General features: G+C 41.1%; 1 protein-coding gene across 2 annotated transcripts in view; it reads left to right on the forward strand.

Moving 5' to 3' along the window:
• The first annotated feature begins 3,449 nt into the window (after positions 1–3,449).
• Positions 3,450–22,856, forward strand: part of LOC120927338 (endothelin-2-like) — a 30,190-nt gene continuing 10,783 nt past the window's right edge. Inside the window, exons 1-4 of one of the 2 annotated variants that reach the window (XM_040337934.1) lie at positions 3,450–3,548; positions 7,084–7,225; positions 18,164–18,283; positions 22,698–22,799. In XM_040337934.1, coding sequence (XP_040193868.1) covers positions 3,497–3,548; positions 7,084–7,225; positions 18,164–18,283; positions 22,698–22,799 — 416 coding nt within the window. In that variant the 5' untranslated portion in view covers positions 3,450–3,496. The other variant, XM_040337935.1, reaches the window with a different exon arrangement.

Consider the following 22,856-nt stretch of genomic DNA (forward strand, 5'->3'; position numbering starts at 1 on the left):
ACTTAAACATGGGTAAAACTTTGTTGACCATACGGTATAGCATTTGGATGTCCGGTGCCGAGGTGCTCTTCCAATGCAATAATATCAACTTTCTGGCATAGAACAATACAATTCTTATCAGAATTCGAGCATGAGTTGTAGGTACAGAGTCATTAAGCACCCCCAGCAATCCAGTTTCCGGAGTAAGAGAAACCGATACATGTAGATTGTCCTTAAAAAAAGAGAACAAGTCCCTCCAGTACGGTACAACAGCAGGGCATGACCAGAACATGTGTAGATAATCAGCCTCAGTGGAGTCACACCTGGGACAGGAAGCACTAGACATCAGACCCATGCGGGTCAATCTGGCAGGAGTATAGTGTAGCTGATGGATAAATTTGAACTGTACATACTGATCACTCAATCCCACAAGATCAAGGAAGCACGCCTCCGAGGCCTCCTCCCACCCCTCCTCAGACAGCCCCGGAATGTCCACCTCCCACTTCCGTCTGGCGACCTGAAATGGTTTAACCCCCGCCGCCTGGAGGCGAGTGTAGAACGTTGTGACCAGTTTCTCGATATCTGAATATGACATGAGCGCCTCTAGAGGCGATTCCGTGAGCTCCAGGGTCAGGCCCCCAAATTGAGTCCGCACCGCATGGCGGAGAGACATGTATCTGAACAGACCGCTCTGCTGTAATATAACAGTGCGTGCCCTCAGTTCCTCAAAAGAAATAAATTGGCCATGAACAAAAATGTGAGATACACGCGTGACACCCATCCGTGTCCACCACCCCGAGTCCGGATGACCCAGGAGCTCAGGGAAATTAGCATTTTGCCACAGGGGGGCCCTAGGGGACACCCCTTCCAGGATTGTAAGCACCCCGTTACCCTCGTGCCAAGCTGACCAGCTAACGAAATCACGCATTTTAAGTAGTATTTAAAACACGAAGATCACTTGTTTCCAAAGAGATCCAGATGAGAGATTACCTGTTAACGTTTTACATAAAGAGGAAATTTCCGCAATGCTACTGGAAAAATGTTTTGTAGACTGATGAATCAAAAGTTGAATTGTTTAGGAGGAATATTCAGTACTATGTATGGTGCAAAAAGGACACAGCTTACCAACATCAAAACATCATCCCAATGATGAAGTATAGTGGAGGTAACATCATGGTTTGGTGCCTCAGGGCCTGAAGAGGAAAATGAATTCCCAAGTTTACCAAAATATCCTACAGGATAATGTCAGAGTGACTGTCCTCTAGCTGAAGTTGAGTAGAAGTTGCGTGATGGAGCAGGGCAATTACCCTAAGGGCCTTTTGGTGTGGCCAAGACAGAGCCCAGACCATAACCCCATAGAGATGCCGTGGAATGACTTCAACAGAGCTATTCACACCAGACATTCTACAAATGTGTCTGAGCTGAAGCAGTTTTGTAAAGAGGACAGTCAAAAATTCCTCCTGAACGTTGTACAGGTCTGATCCATAGCTACTGAAAGCACTTGCTTGAAGTTATTGCTGCTTAAGGCAGTTCCACCAGCTTGTAACTCCGAGGTTGTAACTCCGAGGTCCCTACTTACTTTCCTCCAACACTGTGAATATTTAAGGGGTGTGTTCAATAAAGACATGAGAAATTAGAATTGTTTGTGTGTTATCAGCTTAAGCACATTAAGCTTGTCTATTGTTGTGCCTGGGTGAGCTGGGTACACACAAGCTGAAAACCAGCTGAAAACTATTGGTTCGGCAGAAACCGTCTGACTTTCGGCCCGTGTGTACAGCTCCTCATCCGACAGAAGCTGGTCTCATGACCAGCTTCTGTCGAAAGAGCACGCTGGAAAACGCATCTGATTAGCGCTCTCAGCCAATGCCTGTAAGTGCTGATCACAATGTTCTGGCGGGAGGGCAGTCCCCCTTTCAGAACACAATAGCTCAGTGTGGAGATCACTGCACTAACATTGGATGTGGTAGTACGGTGATTTATGTTTTTTTTTGTTCAGCCCGCTGGGTTGAATTAAATATTTTGTCCTGTGTGTATCCAGCTTTAGAAGAGGATCAGATCACATTTAATGACAAATTACAGCAGAAAACCAGTTCCTTCCAACTCATTCACATACCTTTTTCTTGCATTGTATAAATAGAAAAAAAAGAATGGTCAGTTTTACAAGAAAACTTGGCAGTGTAGGTGCTGCCTAGTTTGGTTGCCTAGAACTACAGGGAAGGCCGGTTGGGTGGGGTAGTTCTGCTTCCTATCCAGTTCACCTTTGCTCTCCGGACCCATACTTGTACAATTATTCACAGACATTAGACCGTTGTCATTAGATAATTGTCAGGATTGAATAGCAATGAAGTCTATTTACCAGGCAGTATTCATTTCTGACAATTTTATAATAAGTTCATACAGTATATGCATGCACAGTTGTAGCATACAAAAGTGTATGGCTTGCCACAGACCTAACAATTATTATTTTGTCTAATCTGATAAAACGTTCCCTAAATTGTATGGTAAGTCATTTCCATCATATACAGAAGTGATAATAAAGTTACGGATAAACTGGCATAATGCCTCGTACACACGACCAGTTTTACCATCGGGAAAACTGCCATGACAGCTTTTGGCCGGGAAAACTGGCCATGTGTATGCACCATGGCAGTTTTCCCCACAGGAAAACCTCCGGGAATCGCGGCAGGAAAATGAGAACATGTTCTCCTTTTTCCTGCCGCGAGTCCCGGTGGTCTTTTTCCCGGCAGTTTCCCTATGGGAAACACTGCGGTGGAGCTTACGCACAGCCGGGATTTCCGGCCAAAGCTTAACTGCAGTTTTCCAGACTGGAAAACCTCTGGTGTGTACACGGCGAAAGTGACCCCGGGACTTTTTACCGCTGGGAATCCCGATCGTGTGTACGGGGCATCTATCTAACAAACTGAATTCCCAGCAGGATGAAAAATACTGACCATTAATTATTGTTGCATGAAACATTTTGTTTATCAACCTAAGAGTACTAGAAAGATGTTTAACGCCTGATGACCATACAATTCTTAATGCTTGACAATCCTTACATTGCATTTGCATGAGGTTTAACAAAAGATGTGCATTGCATTATTGGAGTAGGCAATGAGATCATCTAGACAAGCATCTAAGGTTTGGAAATAGTGAGATCCTTGTGTTTGTGTTGAAACTCAAGACCAGTAAATACACTGTATACAGTAAAAATAGTTCCTCGTACTGTACTAAATGAAGCAAGGAATTTGAAATGAGTGCCCTTTTAAGGTAACGCAGGTGCTAATTCATTCTACTACAAAAAGATTAACCGTCTCCTTTTATTCTTCACTGTCCAATGAATAATCTCAGCTCTAATAACATTTCAGTAGTGATTTCAGTAGAAAGGGGCAGGCTATGGGTGGTGCTGAGAGCTGCCTCTTTGCTCACCTGGACTACAATTGAAGGCGTGGAAGTGCTAGAGAGTATTTATGCCTCGGTATTCCAGCAAGTCACCTACTGTGCATTTATCACCTGTCCAATGTGCAGAATGCTGGGGGCTGGTTTACTGCCATTGGTGCTAGCAGCAGTGGGTGAGTCACATTGTCTCTTTCTCTTGCTCAGAGCTCGGCGTGAGCTGCTTACTATATTAATACACTGCAGATGATTTTACAAGAGCTACAACGCATACTGCTATATATTTTACATATACAAGCTTACAAATTGTGCTCTATTGAATGAAGATTTGCAGGTAAAATGTTAGGAAATATTTTTCTCAAGTTAATGAATGTTTACATTATTGATAATGGACATGCACAACTAAATTGCACAGCTCAGTTAGGTATACAGAACAAGAAAAAGTCTTCAGGAAGGAAAGGGAAAGGGGGGACATGATTGAAACATTTAATAACATTAAGGGTGTTAGCAGTGCCGATCCTAACCTCCTTGGGGCCCTAAGCAAAATGACATGTCACATCAAAGTTGAGAAGCGGGGGGGCGCTGCCGACAGTGACATGTGACATTACAGTTGAGAAGTGGGGGGAGGGGGTGTTCTACTGTCGGAAATTACATCTTACATTAAAGTGCGGAAGCGGGGGTGCTGACTTCTTACCTCTTCTCCCATGCAGCCAGCAAGTTGAGAAGCGGGGTGAGGGGCGGAAAATTACTTCTCACCAGGCGGGGCCTCTAGTAAAATTTGGGGGGCCCTCCACAGCTTTGCGGGGCTCTAAGCGGCTTGCATAGTGAGCCTATAGGGCGGATCGGCCCTGGGTGTTAGCAAGGTTTAGGAGGGCAGTATTTTAAAGATGAAGCCAAGATCAAGAACAAAGGAATATGACCTCAAACTAGCAGAACAAAGCTAATCTTAGAAAGTATTATTTTATTGAAATAGTAGTTGATGCTTGGAATAGACTTCCAGCAGAGGTAGCGAGTCAGTCAACAGTAAGTGGATTCAAATATGCTTGGCATGAACATAGAGACAAAAAAGTACAAAAAAAGATCTAAAAATTAGGCCGACTTGATGGACCGCTTGCTCTTTTTCTGCCATCACTCAAGTTTCTACATTTCTAAAGAGGAACAGGCAACATGTAGGCAACATTTATGTGTGTTAGTTGGCTTTTACTTAAACAGCTACAACAATGGTCATATGTGTAGGAGTGCAGAAAATATGTGTAATAAGTGTTGCAGAAAACTTTGTTGTACAATTTTGTACTCCATGTCCAGTAGTCCAGTCCAGTAGTCCTGTTACTCTTTTTATACTGTGAAGTGCCTAACACTCTATAGCAGGGCTGAATATGGTTCATGCTGTCCGCTAGAGGGGTTTAGTGCTGTACTGGCTTGAAAATAAAATTGGAATTCTTGTTAACGTTACATTATGGGAACACTGAGTTGAATTGAAGATTGAAGGTTGTACATGCTAGGAACATTGAATACACTGGGGCAAGGTGCAAGGCAGTGAGTTGTATAACAATTATGATGGGTTGCTGTATATACAGTATATGCTCAGTTCTGCATATCACAAAAATCTATTTTTATAGTGCTATGTATTTTTTGAACTTTTGACAGTTGTTTTATGCAATAAAAAGGGATGTGCTTAGGTTAAGGTACATACTATTCAGGAAGGATTTTATTCTGGTTTATGCTAAAGATACACCATAACATTATTATATTAATCAATATTTCTCCCATACCATAGGGCAGTTATATGTAGTATTGTAAGAAGATGACGATGACACCAGTTTCACTTTCTCTAATAACTGCCAATTGTCCCTATAATGGACAGTCCCGGGCTTTGTACATTTTGTCACTTGTGGCAAGTAATACGGTTGTTTAATTTGTACAATACATTAATATTAAGAGTAGGATATATTTTTGTGCCATCAAAAAACACAAATAATGGGCCAGATTCACAGCGGACTTACGACGGCGTATCTCCACGTACGCCGTCGTAAGTCCGAATGTGAGCCGTCGTATCTATGCGCCTGATTCTTAGAATCAGTTACGCATAGATTTGGCCAAGATACGAGCGGCGTAAGTCTCCTACGCCGTCGTATCTTGGGTGCATATTTACGCTGGCCGCATGGGGCGCTTCCGTAGAATTACGTGTCGAATATGTAAATTAGGTAGATACGCCGATTCACGAATGTACTTGCGCCCGCTACGCCGTTTACGTTAGGCTTATGTCCGGCGTAAAGTTACCCCTGCTATATGAGGCGCAGCCAATGCAAAGTATGGACGTCGGCAAGTGTATCTTTTTACGTCGTTTACGTAAGTCATACGCGAATGGGGCTGTGCGTAGGTTACATTCACGTCACAGGCATTGGGCCTGGCATATCTTATGGAGTAAATTCGACGTGATACTGAGCATGCACATGCATGCGCCGTTTGTTAGGCGCGTAATTTACGCGGGGTCACGATTCATTTACATACAACACGCCCCCTACCAGCCTATTTTGAATTAGGCGGGCTTACGCCGTCCAATTTGCGCTACGCCGCCGCAACTTACGGAGCAAGTGCTTTGTGAATACTGCACTTGCCTATCCAAGTTGCGGAGGCGTAGCGTAAATAGGATACGCTACGCCCGCACAAAGATATGGCCAGATACGTGAATCTGGACCAATGTATTTAGAAAAGTGTCATGCTTTCTCCAGCAATTGGGGGGCTACTTGGATGGGGCTGAGCTGTATCCACTATGGGGCAAAGGTGTGATGACTTTTATAAATTGGTTTTCAGTTACAAAGGCTGCTGTGAGAAGTGTTTGGATATCATATCCTAGGATTACATCATCAATGGGCCCCGACATTATGTTCGACTGAGGTTTACTATTGCTTGCCTTATGCAAGAAAGTGAATGATGACAGTGATTTACCACATGTATTAAATAATTAAGATTACTTCTACTACCACTAGCTTAAGCATGATTGCGTATTGTAATCATATCTTATACCTCCCAACTTTCTAAAATGATAAAGAGGGACATCTTGCAGCACAAAATATGTAGGCAAAGGGCATGTCCCTGCCATGGCCCAGTTACATGGACCACAAAGATCTAATATGCTGAAAATGATTGGTTAAACCACACAAGTGCTTTTTTTACCTCACATTTTTCTTTATACGTATTGCTTTTTTTAAATGGAAAATGCAGTTATATATAGGTTGATAAAAACATTTAGTGCAACATACCACTATTGGTAGTAAAATAGTACATTTTCTAAAGAGATGTACACATCAGATCAAAAAGTGGGACAACTAAGGTTGGATGAGGGACAAAGGGATTGGGTCTCAAAATAGCAACAGTCCCCCAAGGTGAGGGACCATTGGGAGCTATGATATCTCTGTGTGGCCAGTTGGTTGTTTATATTGCTATCCTTAATGGTTTAACTCTGATGACATGTACAACATGGAAAGTGCACAGCTGAATGAATCAAACATGTGTCTCCTCTATTCATACAGGGAGCTTCATTTAGAAACAATGTGATAACAATGTTTTACATACCTGTTTTCCAATACAGTTCAAGATTACCCTTTTATTTTTCTTTCTAAAGCTTTTCTAAATTATTTACAATAAACTCTAGAGAGACATGTAAAAAAAGAATTGCATACAGATTAAATTCATTTTTTTTTTTTGAAGGTGCCCTTTCTCACATAGAGGCTACTTCTTCTGTGCCTCCAAGTTTTCACTCACGAATTAAGAGATGCTCCTGTAACAACTGGATGGATAAAGAGTGTGTATATTTTTGTCACCTAGATATTATTTGGGTCAATACAGGAGGGTAAGTAAAGTTTTTTTAGACTCTTCATAGCATTTGGTTCATGTTTCTTATTTTATTACTGCCATCAGGGACCTAGGTAAAGTCCAGGTTCCAGTTGTAGAAAGCTGCTAAGCTCAAGGAAAGTGGTACACACTTGAAATAAATACGTGACTTATCTTAAAGCGGAGGTTCACCCCAAAAAAAATGTTTTAACATTACATTCAGCCGAGTTGTCCTAATGACAATCGGCTGTTTTTTTTATTTATTTTTTCCCGTACATACCTTATTTTCACCGTCGCTTCCGGGTATGTCTTCTGCGGGACTGGGCGTTCCTAATTGATTGACAGGCTTCCGACCGTCGCATACTGTGCGTCACAAGTTGCCGAAAGAAGCCGAACGGACGTGCGCCTGCGCCGTATAGAGCCGCACCGACGTTCGGCTTCTTTCGGCAACTCGTGACGCGCTGTATGCGACGGTCGGAAGCCTGTCAATCAATTAGGAATGCCCAGTCCCGCAGAAGACATACCTGAAAGCGGCGGTGAAAATAAGGTATGAACGGGAAAAAAAACAGCCGATTGTCATTAGGACAACTCGGCTGAATGTAATGTTAAAAATAAATTTTTGGGTGAACCCCCGCTTTAAGTGCCAACAAGTTTCCAAACATGTTCCATTCAGTGTAAAGTGACAGTGTCTGTTAATATTGTCCACTCTGCTTTGGAAAGAGGTTGCCACCATCCCTGGTTAGACTACCGTATATTTATTGTTTTCTACCTCTATGGAACTTTAAAGGAAACAAAACCAACAAGAACATAACTAATTTTAAATGTAAAATTACAAAAGTTTTAAAAGCACAGCCACAGTTGGCTTCTAAATGGTTGACATTTATTCACACACACATATATATATATATATATATATATATATATATATATATAAAACTCAACGTGTCTGTGTGTGTATGTATGTATGTATGTATGTATGTATGTTCCAGCATCACGTCCAAACGGCTAAAGATATTAACATGAAACTTGGCACACATGTTACTTATATGTCAGCAACAAACATAGGATAGGTGGTTTAACCCTTACCCACCCCCATTTGCCATGGTTGGGGTTTTTCTTTAAAGTCCCATTCAACTCTATGGGAAATACATGTTACTTCATAGCTTCCAAACGGCTGTAGATATTTCGATAACACTTGGTCCCATGTTACTTATATGTCCACTTAAACTATAGGATAGTTAATTTATCCCTTAACTACCCCCATTTGTGAGGGTCGGGGTTTTTGTTTAAAGTCCCATGCAAATCAATGGGAAATGTATGTTCCCACATAACTTCTGTACGCCTGGAGATATTTCAATAATACCTGGTACACATATTACTTATATGCCAAATAAAAATATATGACAGTTAAATTAACCCTTACCTACACCCTTATATAAAAGATGGGTATATTTATATTACTATGATTTTCCTCCCCAAAAGGTTAAGATAGGAAGACCGGGCAACGCCGGGTATTCAGCTAGTATATATATATATATATATATATATATATATATATATATTGAGCGGTACTCCCCAAAAACCACATACAGTAGGTTAAGAAGCTGTGATGTTTCACAAAGTTGTTCATTTGATGACCTTGCTATTGTTCTCCAAACATTCCTCCCTTTGTTGCAACCAGCAACATGAGGCCTCGTACACACGATAGGTTAACCAGAGGACAACGGTCTGATGGACCGTTTTCATCGGTCAAAATCGATCGTGTGTGGGCCCCATAGGTTATTTAACCATCGGTTTAAAAAAAGCCAACTTGCTTTAAATTTAACCGATGGATTCCTAACCGATGGGAAAAAAACGATCGTTAGTAGGCACAACCATCGGTTAAAAATCAACGCATGCTCAGAATCAAGTCGACGCATGCTTGGAAACATTGAACTTCGTTTTTTTCAGCACGTCGTTGTGTTTTACGTCACCGCGTTCTGACACAATTTTTTTTTTAACCGATGGTGTGTAGGCGCGACGGACCATCGGTCAGCTTTATCGGTTAACCGATGAAAGCGGTCCATCGGTCCGTTCTCATCGGATGGACTGATCGTGTGTACGAGGCTTTACTTTGCATTTCCAGATTATGGATAGCATGTGACCTCCTCTCATGTGACAGTGCTGGCTCCTAGCAGCCAATCGCTAGGCACAAGCGCTGTTGCATTACAGCTCCCGATAGTACAGGCAGACCTCACCTTTAAGTACACAATGGGGTTTGTTTACTAAAGCTGGAAAGTGCGAAATCAGGCTCACTTCTGCATAAAAACAATGAGTTTCCAGGTTTTATTACCAAAGCTTAATTGAACAAGCTAGGGTTAGAAGCTCATTGGTTTCTGTGCAGAAGTGAGCCTGATTTTGCGCTTTCCAGCTTTAGTAAATAAACCCCATTGTGTATTTAAAAGTGGGGTATGCCCGTATTCAACACCAGCAAACACTGGGGATTTTAGTGCCAGCCATAGGTGTGTGCAGTCTATTGCATTAGGGTGTGTACCCCAAAGCTCAAACACCCACTACTGATCACTCATGATGTTCATTCAGAAAGGGAAGGGGATGGTCAATTATATATTTACTGACCCGTTCCTCCACTCATCCTAACACATCCTTGCAGCAACAGCTAACTGGAGAGGAGGGAAGCTGTTAAACATTAGGGGGAAGGAGGGAGCCAGGGAAGTAGTGGGAATCTGTGCTGTAAAGGGTGATTAGGGTGTGCCTGGGCACACCTGGCAAACCCAGTGTGCACGCCTATGGTGCCAGCTAAATAAGTAACAGTGTCTCCTTAAGCCACTCTTGTGATCCAGCCCAGTCATCTATTCCAAACATGATAGCCTGGCCGGCTCCTGACCTCATCTTCTCCACTTCAGTTAAACAGTAAAGCTTGTCAAAAACTCACCCCAGTCTGCAAATGTACAAGGACTAGTTCACTGCTGTGCTTTCTCTTCCTGTAAGCAAGGTCCCAATGCCAGGCAACAAAGACTGTTTGACATGGGGAAATGATTTTCCTTTTCCAAGTCCCGTGGTTGCTGTGCAGAAGCTTAGATAAATTAAGGGCAGAATCAGGTGTCTATACTAGTTGTATTTAAAACTAATTTAAAAATTATTTAGTAAAACCTAAATGGTTTAATTTAATAATGACTGATTTAATAATGGGCATTGAATATTATGCTGAAATTTGTCATTTGGGAAATATGTAAGTTTCAATCATTTCAAAAATTCAACTGAAGAAATTTGAAGAAAATCCATATGGAGTTGTCCACAAATTATCTCATACTCCAAGGGTGGGCAGAGTTTGTGACTTTTGTGAAGATTTGTGACAAGAGGAGGGCAGGAGGTTGACCTATGGTGATATCATGAAAGTCTTAATGCCATCATTACCATGATTTTCTACTGCTCAACCTAGATATACCTCAACCAATTGTGAGCATAACTAATGCAGCTCAAGTTTATTGGGGAGGGGACACAACACTGTGATTTAGATTTGGCTGGCTAGCAGTGTTAAGGTCGGGATTATAATAAGGTAACACAAAGTTTGACCCCCATCTACATGGGTTTAAATTTGTATTGCATTGTGGAGGGTAATTTTATTATCGGACTGATGCATCTGCAGATTGGGCTAGTATACAAAGACCCGATGAAGTAAAAAGATGTCACAATTTGTCACTGCTAACGCTGACATCAGTAAGCTGACATGGTTCTGGTGACTAAATCATTTGTTACATTTGCACTGGTGTAACCAATCCAGGGGTTTCAATGGAATATATGAGGAATGTAACCTTTGCAACAATTACAAGTGACACTTTTGATGACTGCCTGGAGGTAACCATTCAACGAATCATATAATATAACAAATGAATTTATCTGTTTCACCAGATCCCTGCAGACAGTGTAAAGGTTAGCAGGATTTTGCAACAGAACAAGCCCATAAAACAATAGAGAATAATGTTAATATACTTCTATATGGCTGAAAAACTCATTTTTATTATGGTTATTGTCCTGGTGTACCAATAGGTAACACACATTGGTCATCTATATATATAATTCAATGGGTTGTGTCATTCACCAAACATTCACAGGTACAGGGAGAAGATATGATACCTACAGTTTTCACAGGGAGAAGATACCCAAGCTCAACTGCTCAATTGAAAAATACTTGCTGAGATTCAGTGCTCAGGCTGGGGGAGCCTCACTCCTCTGTTCAAATATCCAAAACAAAAATTGAGCCACAGCTTGATAACTCCTTGGTAATAGCCTTTATTTGGCTACCATAAACACAAGATCAATGTTGACATGTTTCGGCTTTTAAAGCCTTACTCATAGCTATGAGTAAGGCTGTAATAGCTGAAACATGTTAACACTGATCCTGTGTATATGATGTAGCCAAATACAGGATATTATCAAGGATTTATTAAGTTGCTGGCTTCATTTTTGCTTTAAACATTCACAGGTGGTAATTTCCCCTGTAATGTAAAACACAGGCACAAGGAAGATTCCTCTCCAGTAAAAATGTGGTAAATGTCTCCTTTACTTGCTCTGGGGCTCTGTTTAAAGAATGGTTTATCACATATACATAATAGGAAAAGCACTCTAGTAATGCAGGACAGGCAGGTGATTAAAAGGTCTGGCCCCTTCATTCATTGAGGTATTTTTCATTGTGGGAAGCAATAGTTCAGCTTTTATGAATGGAGCAGAGGGGGCTGAAAGAGCGGGCATAAACATCATTGACTCCTGCAATGCTTGAAGATCACAGCTGCGGAGGTATGCAGGGGATAGGGGAAGTAGGGGACTGAGGATTTCAATGAACATAGCAGCCACCAGCACAAGAGACACTTTTCATTCATTCTATAAGTATTATTGCTGCTGCTGATTAAAAAAAAAATCAGTAAATTTAAAGTGTAAGTTTACCTTTACAGAAAAATCTGTAAAGTGCACCAAAACTGCCCGATGCAATAAAAGTCTATGGCAAAACACAGGTAACTGGCACAAAATCTGTGGGTACACTGTGCTGCACCCAAGGTGCAGGAAAACAGCACCGCATCAATGTGAAATAAACCTAAGGAAAGAAAGAAGGGGAAAAACAGGTGGGAGGGTAGGGACTTTGGAACAAAGCTTTAAGTACCCATTTAAGAGAAAAAGCCATATGTGTAAAGCGGTTAAAACGATAGAAGGAAGTAAGTTTCCACAAGCTTATGTTCTGAGTGTTTATATAAAGATAGCTCATATACAAATTTTCTCTGTGGATTTACAGTACATCAGGTATTTTGATAAGAACAAGGGTTAGGTAAGGGCAGGAGAGATGTGGAAGGTAAAATGAAACAGTAAAGCCCTGTACACACGATCAGATATCTGATGGAATCTAATCCGATGGATTTTTTTGTCGGATATCCGATGAAGCTGACTTTCATCAGTCTTGCCTACACACCATTGGTCAAAAATCCGACCGTGTCCAAACGCGGTGACGTAAAACACTATGACGTGCTGAGAAAAATGAAGTTCAATGCTTCCGAGCATGCATCGACTTGATTCTGAGCATGCGTAGATTTTTGACCGATGGACTTCCACACAGACGATCGTTTTTTTCTATCGTTTTTTTATCCATATGAAAATTTTAAAACATGTTCTATTTTTTTTCACTGATGGAAAACAAACCGATGGTCCGTTTCCATCAGACAAACCAATCAAGTGTTCAGGGCTTTAGGGATAAAAAGAAGAAAGGACTACATATATATCTAAATATACATATCTAGATGCATAGAGTGTTTAAATTACTAGAAGTACCTAAAGAATATGTAAACCCAACATTTTATATTCCTAACATGTGCCTGCTGTACTATGTACGTGTATGAAAAACGAAAAAAAAAAAAATCGAACATGCTGCATTTTTTAACAACGTTTTAAACTATGTCGTTTTTCGGGTTGTAAAAAATGATCGTGTTTGGGCTAAAACGACGTGAAAAACCCGCGCATGCTCAGAAGCAAGTAATGAGACAGGAGCGCTTGTTTTGGTAAAACTACCGTTCATAATGGAGTAAGCACATTCATCACGCTCTAACAGACAGAAAAGCGCGAATCGTCTTTTACAAACACAAAATCAGCAAAAGCAGCCCCAAGGGTGGCGTCATCTGCATGGAAATTCCCCTTTATAGTGCCATCGTACGTGTTGTACGTCACAGCACTTTGCTAGAGCATTTTTTTTAACGATCGTGTGTGGGCAACGTCGTTTTAATGATGACGTTGGAAAAAACTTTGTTTTTTCCAGAGGCTGAAAAACGTTGTTTTTTACATGCCGAAAATCGATCGTGTGTAGGCAGCATTAGAGTTACAATGATAGATAATAATTGGAAGGCATAAGTGCACACAGTACATTTCCTGTATTTCTCTGTTTCAAAATCCCTGCACTAGATTCCTTGCAGTAACTTCTACCAACCTCTAACCAACTTACCACCCTCTGTAAGGCCTGTTAGATTAACACAACTTCCTAAGTCTATGATAATTACTTAGAAGCCCCGTGCCCATTTTTCATCATAGACTAAGGTGACCAGTGTTGTTCATCTTCCTTTAAAAAAGTATTTAGTTACAATTACAACTTACTTGTCCGAAAAAGTAATTGAGTTAGTGACTTTTTTTTTATATTCTACAATGCAATTACGTTCTATAACATCTTTAATATCAAAGATGTTTATATTAACTAATTGAAGAATAAAAACACTATATACAGTATTTTAGAACATTTCGTACTGTGTACAATTATTAATATCATCATCACAAAATTCCTTTACAAATAATGCATATTTTAAAATGTTATTACTAATAAGTTATTAGTAATAACATTTTAAAATATGCATTATTTGTAAAGGAATTTTGTAGTGCAGTTATACAGTATAGTACAGTACAGTATATGGCAGACCCAGCAAATGCAATACTGTGTACAATTATTAATATCATCATCATCACACTCCACCTGCCCAGGCAGCAATACTGTACAATATAGATTCAGTGTGCACTGCAGCAGTGTCACTCACACTGCACACTGAATCTATATTGTACAGTATTGCTGCCAGTGCCTGGGCAGGTGGAGTGTGATGAATCATCAGAAAACAGAGAATAGTTGAGTTCCTTACCCTTTGGGAGATTTACCCACATTTCCTATGATATCACCGGAGCAGGAAGTGCGGAATACCTCTACAAGGAGGACACAGACAGCAAAAAAAGAACTGGGTAAGGAAGAGTTAGAACATGTTTACTGCTGCCTGTATGCTCAGCACAACTAATGCCACCCCCCCCCCAGGGAAGGGGAGGGGGGCATGCTGCCCAAGATGAAAAACACGTTGGTGCTGTGTAAGCCTTACCGGGACCAGGGGGAGCGAAGATCCAGCAAGAGGAGATGGACGATCCGACTGGAGCTAACAACAGCTCAACGGTATCACGGATGGATCACCGCTGCACTGTAACAATCCACTCTCGGCGCCCTCACTCACTCACTGACATGTGCTCGTGACCAGCGGCAGCCAACTCAGCAATTACTCTGCTGCCATCTAGTGGCGGGCGGCCCGGATTGCCCCCACCTGCGCCACGCGCTCAAAGTAACGTGGTAACGCCGCCAATGTAATGGCAACGGCATTCCCACTGGGGTAAAAGTAATCAGGTAGATTACTAGTTACCCCTTGGCGGGCAATCGTTACGTAACGCCGTTTATTTAAACGCCGTTACTTACAACACTGAAGGTGACCAAATTTTTAAATTAAATCCGGGGACATATTTTTTTTTTTATTGGCAAATGGTAAACTATTTTATAAGCATATTTTCCCCAAATTATACAGGTGAAACTTGAAAAATTTGAATATCGTGCAAAAGTTAATTTATTTCACTAATGCAACTTAAAATGTGAAACTAATATATGAGATGGACTCATTACATGCAAAGAAAGATTGTTCAAGCCGTGATTTGTCATAATTGTGATGATTATGGCTTACAGCTCATGAAAACCCCAAATCCACAATCTCCGAAAATTAGAATATTGTGAAAAGATGCTATATTCTAGGCTCAAACTGTCCCACTCTAATCAGCTAATTAAGCCATAACACCTGCAAAGGGTTCCTGAGCCTTTAAACAGTCTCTCAGTCTAGTTCAGTAGGAATCACAATCATGGGAAAAACTGCTGACCTGACAGTTGTGCAGAAAACCATCATTGACACAAAAGGTAATTGCAAAAGAAGTTGGATGTTCCCAAAGTGCTGTATCAAAGCACATTAATAGAAAGTTATGTGGAAGGGAAAAGTGTGGAAGAAAAAGGTGCACAAGCAGCAGAGATGCCTGGAGAGGATTGTGAGGGAAAGGCCATTCAAAAGTGTTGGGAACTTTCACAAGGAGTGGACTGAGGCTGGAGTCAGTGCATCAAGAGCCACCACACACAGACGGATCCTGGACATGGACTTCAGATGCCGTATTCCTCTTGTCAAGCCACTAATAAAAAACAGACCTGGTCTGTTGCTCAGTGGTCCAAAGTCCTCTTTTCTGATAAGAGCAAATATGAGAGAACATTTTGCATCTCAGCTGGAAACCAAGGACCCAGAGTATGGAGGAAGAATGGAGAGGCACACACTGCAAGATGCTTGAAGTCCAGTGTGAAGTTTCCACAGGCTGTGTTGATTTGGGAAGCTATGTCATCTGCTGATGTTGGTCTGTGCTTCATTAAGTCCAGGGTCAACGCAGCCGTCTACCAGGAGATTTTGGCGCACTTCATGCTTCCTTCTGCAGACGAACTCTATGGGGATGCTGACTTAATATTCCAGCAAGACTTGGCACCTCCCACACTGCCAAAAGCACCAAAACCTGGTTCAATGACCGTGGGATTACTGTGTTTGATTGGCCAGCAAACTCGCCTGACCTGAACCCTATAGAGAATCTATGGGGCATTGCCAAGAGAAAGATGAGAGACATAAAACCGAACAATGCAGAAGAGCTGAAGGCTGCTATTGAAGCATCCTGGTCTTCCATAACACCTCAGCAGTGCCACAGGCTGATAGCTTCCATGCCACGCCACATTGAGGCAGTAATTGCTGCAAAAGGGGCCCAAACCAAGTACTGAGTACATATGCATGCTTATACTTTTCAGAGGTCCGATATTGTTACTTGTTTTATTGATTGCATGTAATATTCAAATTTTCAGAGATTGTGGATTTGAGGTTTTCATGAGCTGTAAGCCATAATCATCACAATTATGACAAATCGCGGCTTACACTATCTTGCTTTGCATGAAGTGAGTCTATCTCATATATTAGCTTCACCTTTTAAGTTGCATTAGTGAAATAAATGAACTTTTGCACGATATTCGAATTTTTCGAGTTTCACCTGTATGGCCGCGTACACACGATCGGTCCATCCGATGAGAACGGTCCTAAGGATCGTTGTCATCGGTTAACCGATGAACCTGACTGATGGTCCGTCGCACCTACACACCATCGGTTTAAAAAAACTATTGTGTCAGAACGCGGTGACGTAAAACACAACGACGTGCTGAAAAAAAACAAGTTCAATGCTTCCAAGCATGCGTCGACTTGATTCTGAGCATGCGCAGGTTTTTAACCGATGCTTTTGCATACTAACGATAGGTTTTGACCTATCGTTTAGGCGTCCATCGGTTCAATTTTAAAGCAAGTTCTCATTTTTTTCGCCCGAAGGTTAAAGAACCTATGGGGCCTACACAGGATCGGTTTTGACCGATGAAAACGGTCCTTCAGACCGTTCTCCTCTGGCGATCCTATCATGTGTACGCGGCCTATGTGTTATGTGTTTATGGAATGATTGTATTATATATACATTACTTCTCACATTTGAGATTAAAAAAATTATACTTAGATTTTTTTGGCATATGACTTCCAAATGTTAAGAAGATAAGAGAGAAAAAACACTTTGAAAAGCATAGATCTCCCAGCAGACCCCTCAGTAGTAGAACCCCCCCCCCTTCTCACACTGCAGGCCCCTCAGTAGGAGAACCCCGCCCCTGTTTCTTCAGTGCAAACCCCTCAGCAGTGGAACCCCCCCTTTCTCCCAGTGCAGACCCCTCAGTAGTAAAGCCCCCTTTCTCCGAGGTCAGACCCATCAGTAGTAGAATCCCCTTTCTCCCAGTGCAGACACCTGAGTAGTATAACCCCCCCCCTTTTCCCCAGTGCAGACCTCTCAGTAGTAGAATGCCCCTCTTTTTCCCAGTGCAGACCCCTCAGTAGTAGAACCCCCCTTCTCCCAGTACAGATGAAGTGAAGTAACCTTGTGTGTCCCCCTCCTGCATTGTGGTGAGTACAGTTTCCTAGACTCACTGCTCCAATTTCATCATGCAGGCAGAAGATGGTGCAGAATAGAAGTGGGTGGGACAGAGGAGACTCTCCAGCAGGGGTGAAGCCTGCCCCCTCCCTGATTCTCATCTAAGGACATCCTCCTAGCCCAGCAGCACAGCACAGCCCAGGCAGTGTGCGCCCAGCTATGAGTAAAAGGTGGGATCGGAAAGGGATGGGATCTACTGTAGCCAGTCTACCCGCCAATCTGAGAAGATTGGCAGGAGGAGGTGAACTCTGCAGCGTTCAAAATCTAAGCATAAGGTGGGTAGATGGGAGGAGCACAGTACTGACACCACTAACAGTGCGGTCCATCCCCATAGTGACACCACTGAATCTGGGGACAAATCCAGGGGCAAGCGGGCTCTGGGGACAGTGTCCTCAATCCGGGGACTGTTCCCGGAAACCGGGAACATCTGGTCACCCTATCATAGAGATCCATTTCTCTTAATAAGCTAACTTTGCTTGATGATCATGTTTGCCCATACACCCTACGATGTCTAAGAAAAATGGATAATAATTTACCTAACTGCTGTATTTCAGTTTTTCAGATCCTATATAATAATCATGCCTATCTTATGTTATAATAGGCAAACAATCCCATACGGCTTAGGAAATCCTAGAAGATGTAAGAGGAAAGCATTAGCAAGATGCGTGTGTGAGGATATAAAGGACAGGATCTGTGACAGCTTCTGTTATAATGAATCATGGTGAGTGCAGACATGCATTTTATATATCAAATGACAGGTGTATGGAGAACATACTATTAGTTGTGTAGCAGACTAAGATTATGTTGAAGAACCACATATATACTGTATATGTATTGGCAGAGGTGAGTTGTTTACAGCCTGGCTCTGGAATAAAAATCCAGATGAACACAGTATCTGTTTAACAATCTGTTAATGTTAAATGAAAGAAATGTTCTAATTGTACCATAAATCCTTTTTACCTGTGTTACTATGTCACCAAACAGTTACATAACAGGCACCTTAACTCCAACCGCCCTCGATAAACTTTATACTAGAACTCAGAAAATTTTAGCAACAGTAATGACTGCAGTTTTCAAAATGGTTACACTGTAAGCAACATGATTAGATAAGGTTGTTCCTTACTCACTAAACTAAGACCTCCACAATAAAGTGTTTAAATACCAGCTATTAGAAATGCAAAATTATAATGATTGTAATGTAGAAACATCCAATTTTTTGTTTGTTTTTGAAAGTGTAGAGAAGAGTTAAAACCTCTGTCAATTTTATGTTTGCTGTTAAGCCGTGTACACACAATCGTTTTTTCCGATGAATAAAGACCGATGGTCTTTTTTCCATCGGTGTAAAAAAATAGAACATGTTTTAAAATTTTCCTATGGATAAAAAACCGATAGGAAATTACGATCGTCTGTGTGGAACTCCATCTGAGAAAAATCCACGCATGCTCAGAATCAAGTCGACGCAATTAAGTTCAATGCTCGGAAGCATTGAACTTAATTTTTCTCGGCTCGTCGTAGTGTTTTAGGTCACCGCGTTTTGGACAGTCAGAATTTAATCTGATAGTGTGTAGGCAAGACTGATGAAAGTCAGCTTCATCGGATATCTGACGAAAAAATCCATCGGATTTGATTCCATCAGAATTCCGATCGTGTGTACAGGGCATTAGTGTCCCTTGGTGGAGATTTTCCTTCATATCCTGTCCCAGAGATGCAACAGAAAGTGAGAGGAAATTTATGCATAGCAAGAAGGATTCTCCTCCTAGACAGTAGTTATTAGAAGTATACCCATTGAAAGATTCACCCTCACCTTTTGTTCTGGTGACAAAAGATAAAACATAGGGGTATTAATAATTTCCTACTTCAAACAAAAAGTGAAAAAGGTTGGCTATACATATTTTTTTAAAAACGTAAGCAGCTGGTATATATTGCTGTTGTTGTAAAAAAAAGTGTATCTTAGTTGTAAGAATATCAGGGTGGCCTATATGGCAAGCCTTGCCATTACTTCTCATCTAGCTGAGATTTGTTTTCTTCTTTAATAATTTTTCAAATATATTTTTTTGTTAATTTCATCTTATTTGTTTAATTAATATTTTACTTACCGTAATATGTACTGATTATTTTATATTCTGGAAGCATTTTAATGCCCCATATTACTGCTTAATGCCTTGTACACACGAACGGTTTTCACGACGAGAAAACTGCCATTTTTTATATTGGTAGTGAAAACCGGTTGTGTGTATGCTCCCTAGCAGTTTTCTCGCCGAAAAAACTGCCTGCAAAAAAATGAAACCAGCTCTCTTTTTTCACGTCGTGTTTTCCATCAGTTTTTTTTCCGTTGCGGAAAACGGTCGTGTGTATGCTTTTCCAAGGGGAAAAAAAATGCACATGCTCAGAATCAAGTATGCAGCCCAAAAGCAGCCCAAAGGGTGGTGCCATTTGAAAGGAACTTCCCCTTTATAGTCCCGTTGTACGTGTTGTACGTCACCGCGCTTTGGTCGGATGGTTTTTTGCATAAACGTGTGTATGCAAGTCAGACTGGAGAGAAATCACGTCGGAAAAAACTTTGTTTTTTTTTCTGCTGAGAAAAATGGTTGTGTGTACGAGGCATAAGTTTATAAGTATCTTTCTATTTAGATTTGAGTTTTTAGTACTTGTAGACCATTTACAGTACTTATAAACCAAGAATTGTAAAAAATGTGCCATGGATTTTCATTCATACATCTAGGTTTTTTTTTTTTAAAAAGGAGCCAAAAAGTTTAGATGAAAACAGGAATAGAGATACAGTTTGTGCAGATTCTTCAGCTGCACAAGGGTCCTGTGGGAGTTAGGGGCCCATACTGTGTGGGCCAAGAAGGGACTGAGGGCCAGATTTACAAACATTTGCACTTGCGCCGCGTATCATTGATACGCTACGCCGCCGTATCTTACCTGGCGGAATTTCGAATCCACAGCGAAATCGCGCCATAAGTTACGGTGGCGTAGTGTTTTTCTGGCGGCGTATTTGAAACTGGTCGGGTTGGGGGCGTGCGTCATTTTTTGAACTTCGACGTGAGTTACGTCCTTTCCTATTCACGGACGACTTACGCAAAAAAAAATGTAAAATTCGACGCGGGAACGACGGCCATACTTTAACATGGCAAGTCTATCTATACGCCACAAAATAGCAGCTTTAACTATGCGCCGGAAAAAAAGCCGACTAGCGACGATGATAGAAAATGCGACGGCCGCGCGTACCTTCGTGGATCGCCATAAAAAGCTAATTAGCATACCTGATGCGGAAAACGACGCAAACTCCACCCAGCGGGAGCGCCAAAGTATTGCACCTATGATCCGAAGGCGTACGAAGCCGTACACCTGTCGGATCGAAGTCAGAAGCCGTCGTATCTTGGTTTGAGGATTCAAACTAAAGATACGACGCGACAAATTTGAAAGTACGCCGGAGTATCAGTAGATACTCCGGCGCACTTGCTCTGAGAATCTGGCCCTGAGTGTTGATGGAGGTGGTGTTTTTTGCCTGATCTTAGTTGCATATTAGATCATAAGAGAGTTCAGGATATCTATCTATCTATCTATCTATCTATCTATCTATCTATCTATCTATCTATCTATCTATCCAAAATGAATATGTGTGCACTAGGGAGCTTTCAAAAGATTTCTTGCACAGGAGCCCTTGACAATGTTGGCCATTGTATTAGAGAACAAGACGAGGTCTCCAAAAGTTTGATCAACTTTGTCTTTACCCACAGTTTCACTGCAATATATTGTCTAGCTTTATCTTCTATTATTCTGGATATCTTTTTATTATTACTAAGAATCTGTCTATAGCCTAGTGCATGGGTGGTACCAATGAAAAATGACCAAATGCTAGCTGCCTTGTATTGCTTCAATAAAACATGTAATAAAACAATAAAAACAACCTTGTGTTTAACCCAGTCTCTGGTATGCCACAAAGAAATACACCACTTTGACAACATTTTATCTCTTAGCTCTTTGACACTAAGTGAATAACTAGATGACTGGGCCTATATTACGTCAAACAAACATGAGAAACGGTCACACCAAATTCCGACTGTCAAGAACGCGGTAACATTAGAGGCTTCTGGGGTTTTTGATACTGTTAGTGATTTTTTTTTTGCTCTGGTGCCAAGAAGTTCAGATAGCAATCGTTCACAGGAAAAAAAATGTAGCCATGGATTGACTAATTCACCAGCAAGCACTGGTATTCTACTATTTACATGATCGAATGGCAGTGCCATCCTAGCACATGGCTCCCATTTCAGCCACATCTGCTACAGCTGTTACACTACTAGATACAAGCCAATAATATACAGTAATGGCAATAACAGCTGACAGCACCTTTGAAAAGATTTCTTGCACAGGGGCCCTTGACAATGTTGGCCATTGTATTAGAGAACAAGACGAGGTCTCCAAAAGTTTGATCAACTTTGTCTTTACCCACAGTTTCACTGCAATATATTGTCTAGCTTTATCTTCTATTATTCTGGATATCTGTTTATTATTACTAAGAATCTGTCTATAGCCTAGTGCATGGGTGGTACCAATGAAAAATGACCAAATGCTAGCTGCCTTGTATTGCTTCAATAAAACATGTAATAAAACAATAAAAACAACCTTGTGTTTAACCCAGTCTCTGGTATGCCACAAAGAAATACACCACTTTGACAACATTTTATCTCTTAGCTCTTTGACACTAAGTGAATAACTAGATGACTGGGCCTATATTACGTCAAACAAACATGAGAAACGGTCACACCAAATTCCGACTGTCAAGAACGCGGTAAAATTAGAGGCTTCTGGGGTTTTTGATACTGTTAGTGATTTTTTTTTTTGCTCTGGTGCCAAGAAGTTCAGATAGCAATCGTTCACAGGAAAAAAAATGTAGTCATGGATTGACTAATTCACCAGCAAGCACTGGTATTCTACTATTTACATGATCGAATGGCAGTGCCATCCTAGCACATGGCTCTCATTTCAGCCACATCTACTACAGCTGTTACACTACTAGATACAAGCCAATAATATACAGTAATGGCAATAACAGCTGACGGCACCTTTGAAATGAAAGTCATTTGCTTTTCATGAACCACTTACCAATAAAGATTCTGTTGTTTTTTTAGGAACACTGTTGCCAAAAAACAAAAAGGCAAAGAAGGAAAATTACCAACAAATAACTTACAAATCACAAAGAGATCTAAAGTCCCTCTTTTGCTTTTACTGAGGTAAGATGCACCCTTATTAACAACATAAATGTATATTTTGCCACAAAAAAAAAATCA

The sequence above is a fragment of the Rana temporaria genome, chromosome 2 (genome assembly GCF_905171775.1).
Source record: "Rana temporaria chromosome 2, aRanTem1.1, whole genome shotgun sequence".
In the NCBI taxonomy this organism is placed as follows: Eukaryota; Metazoa; Chordata; class Amphibia; order Anura; family Ranidae; genus Rana; species Rana temporaria.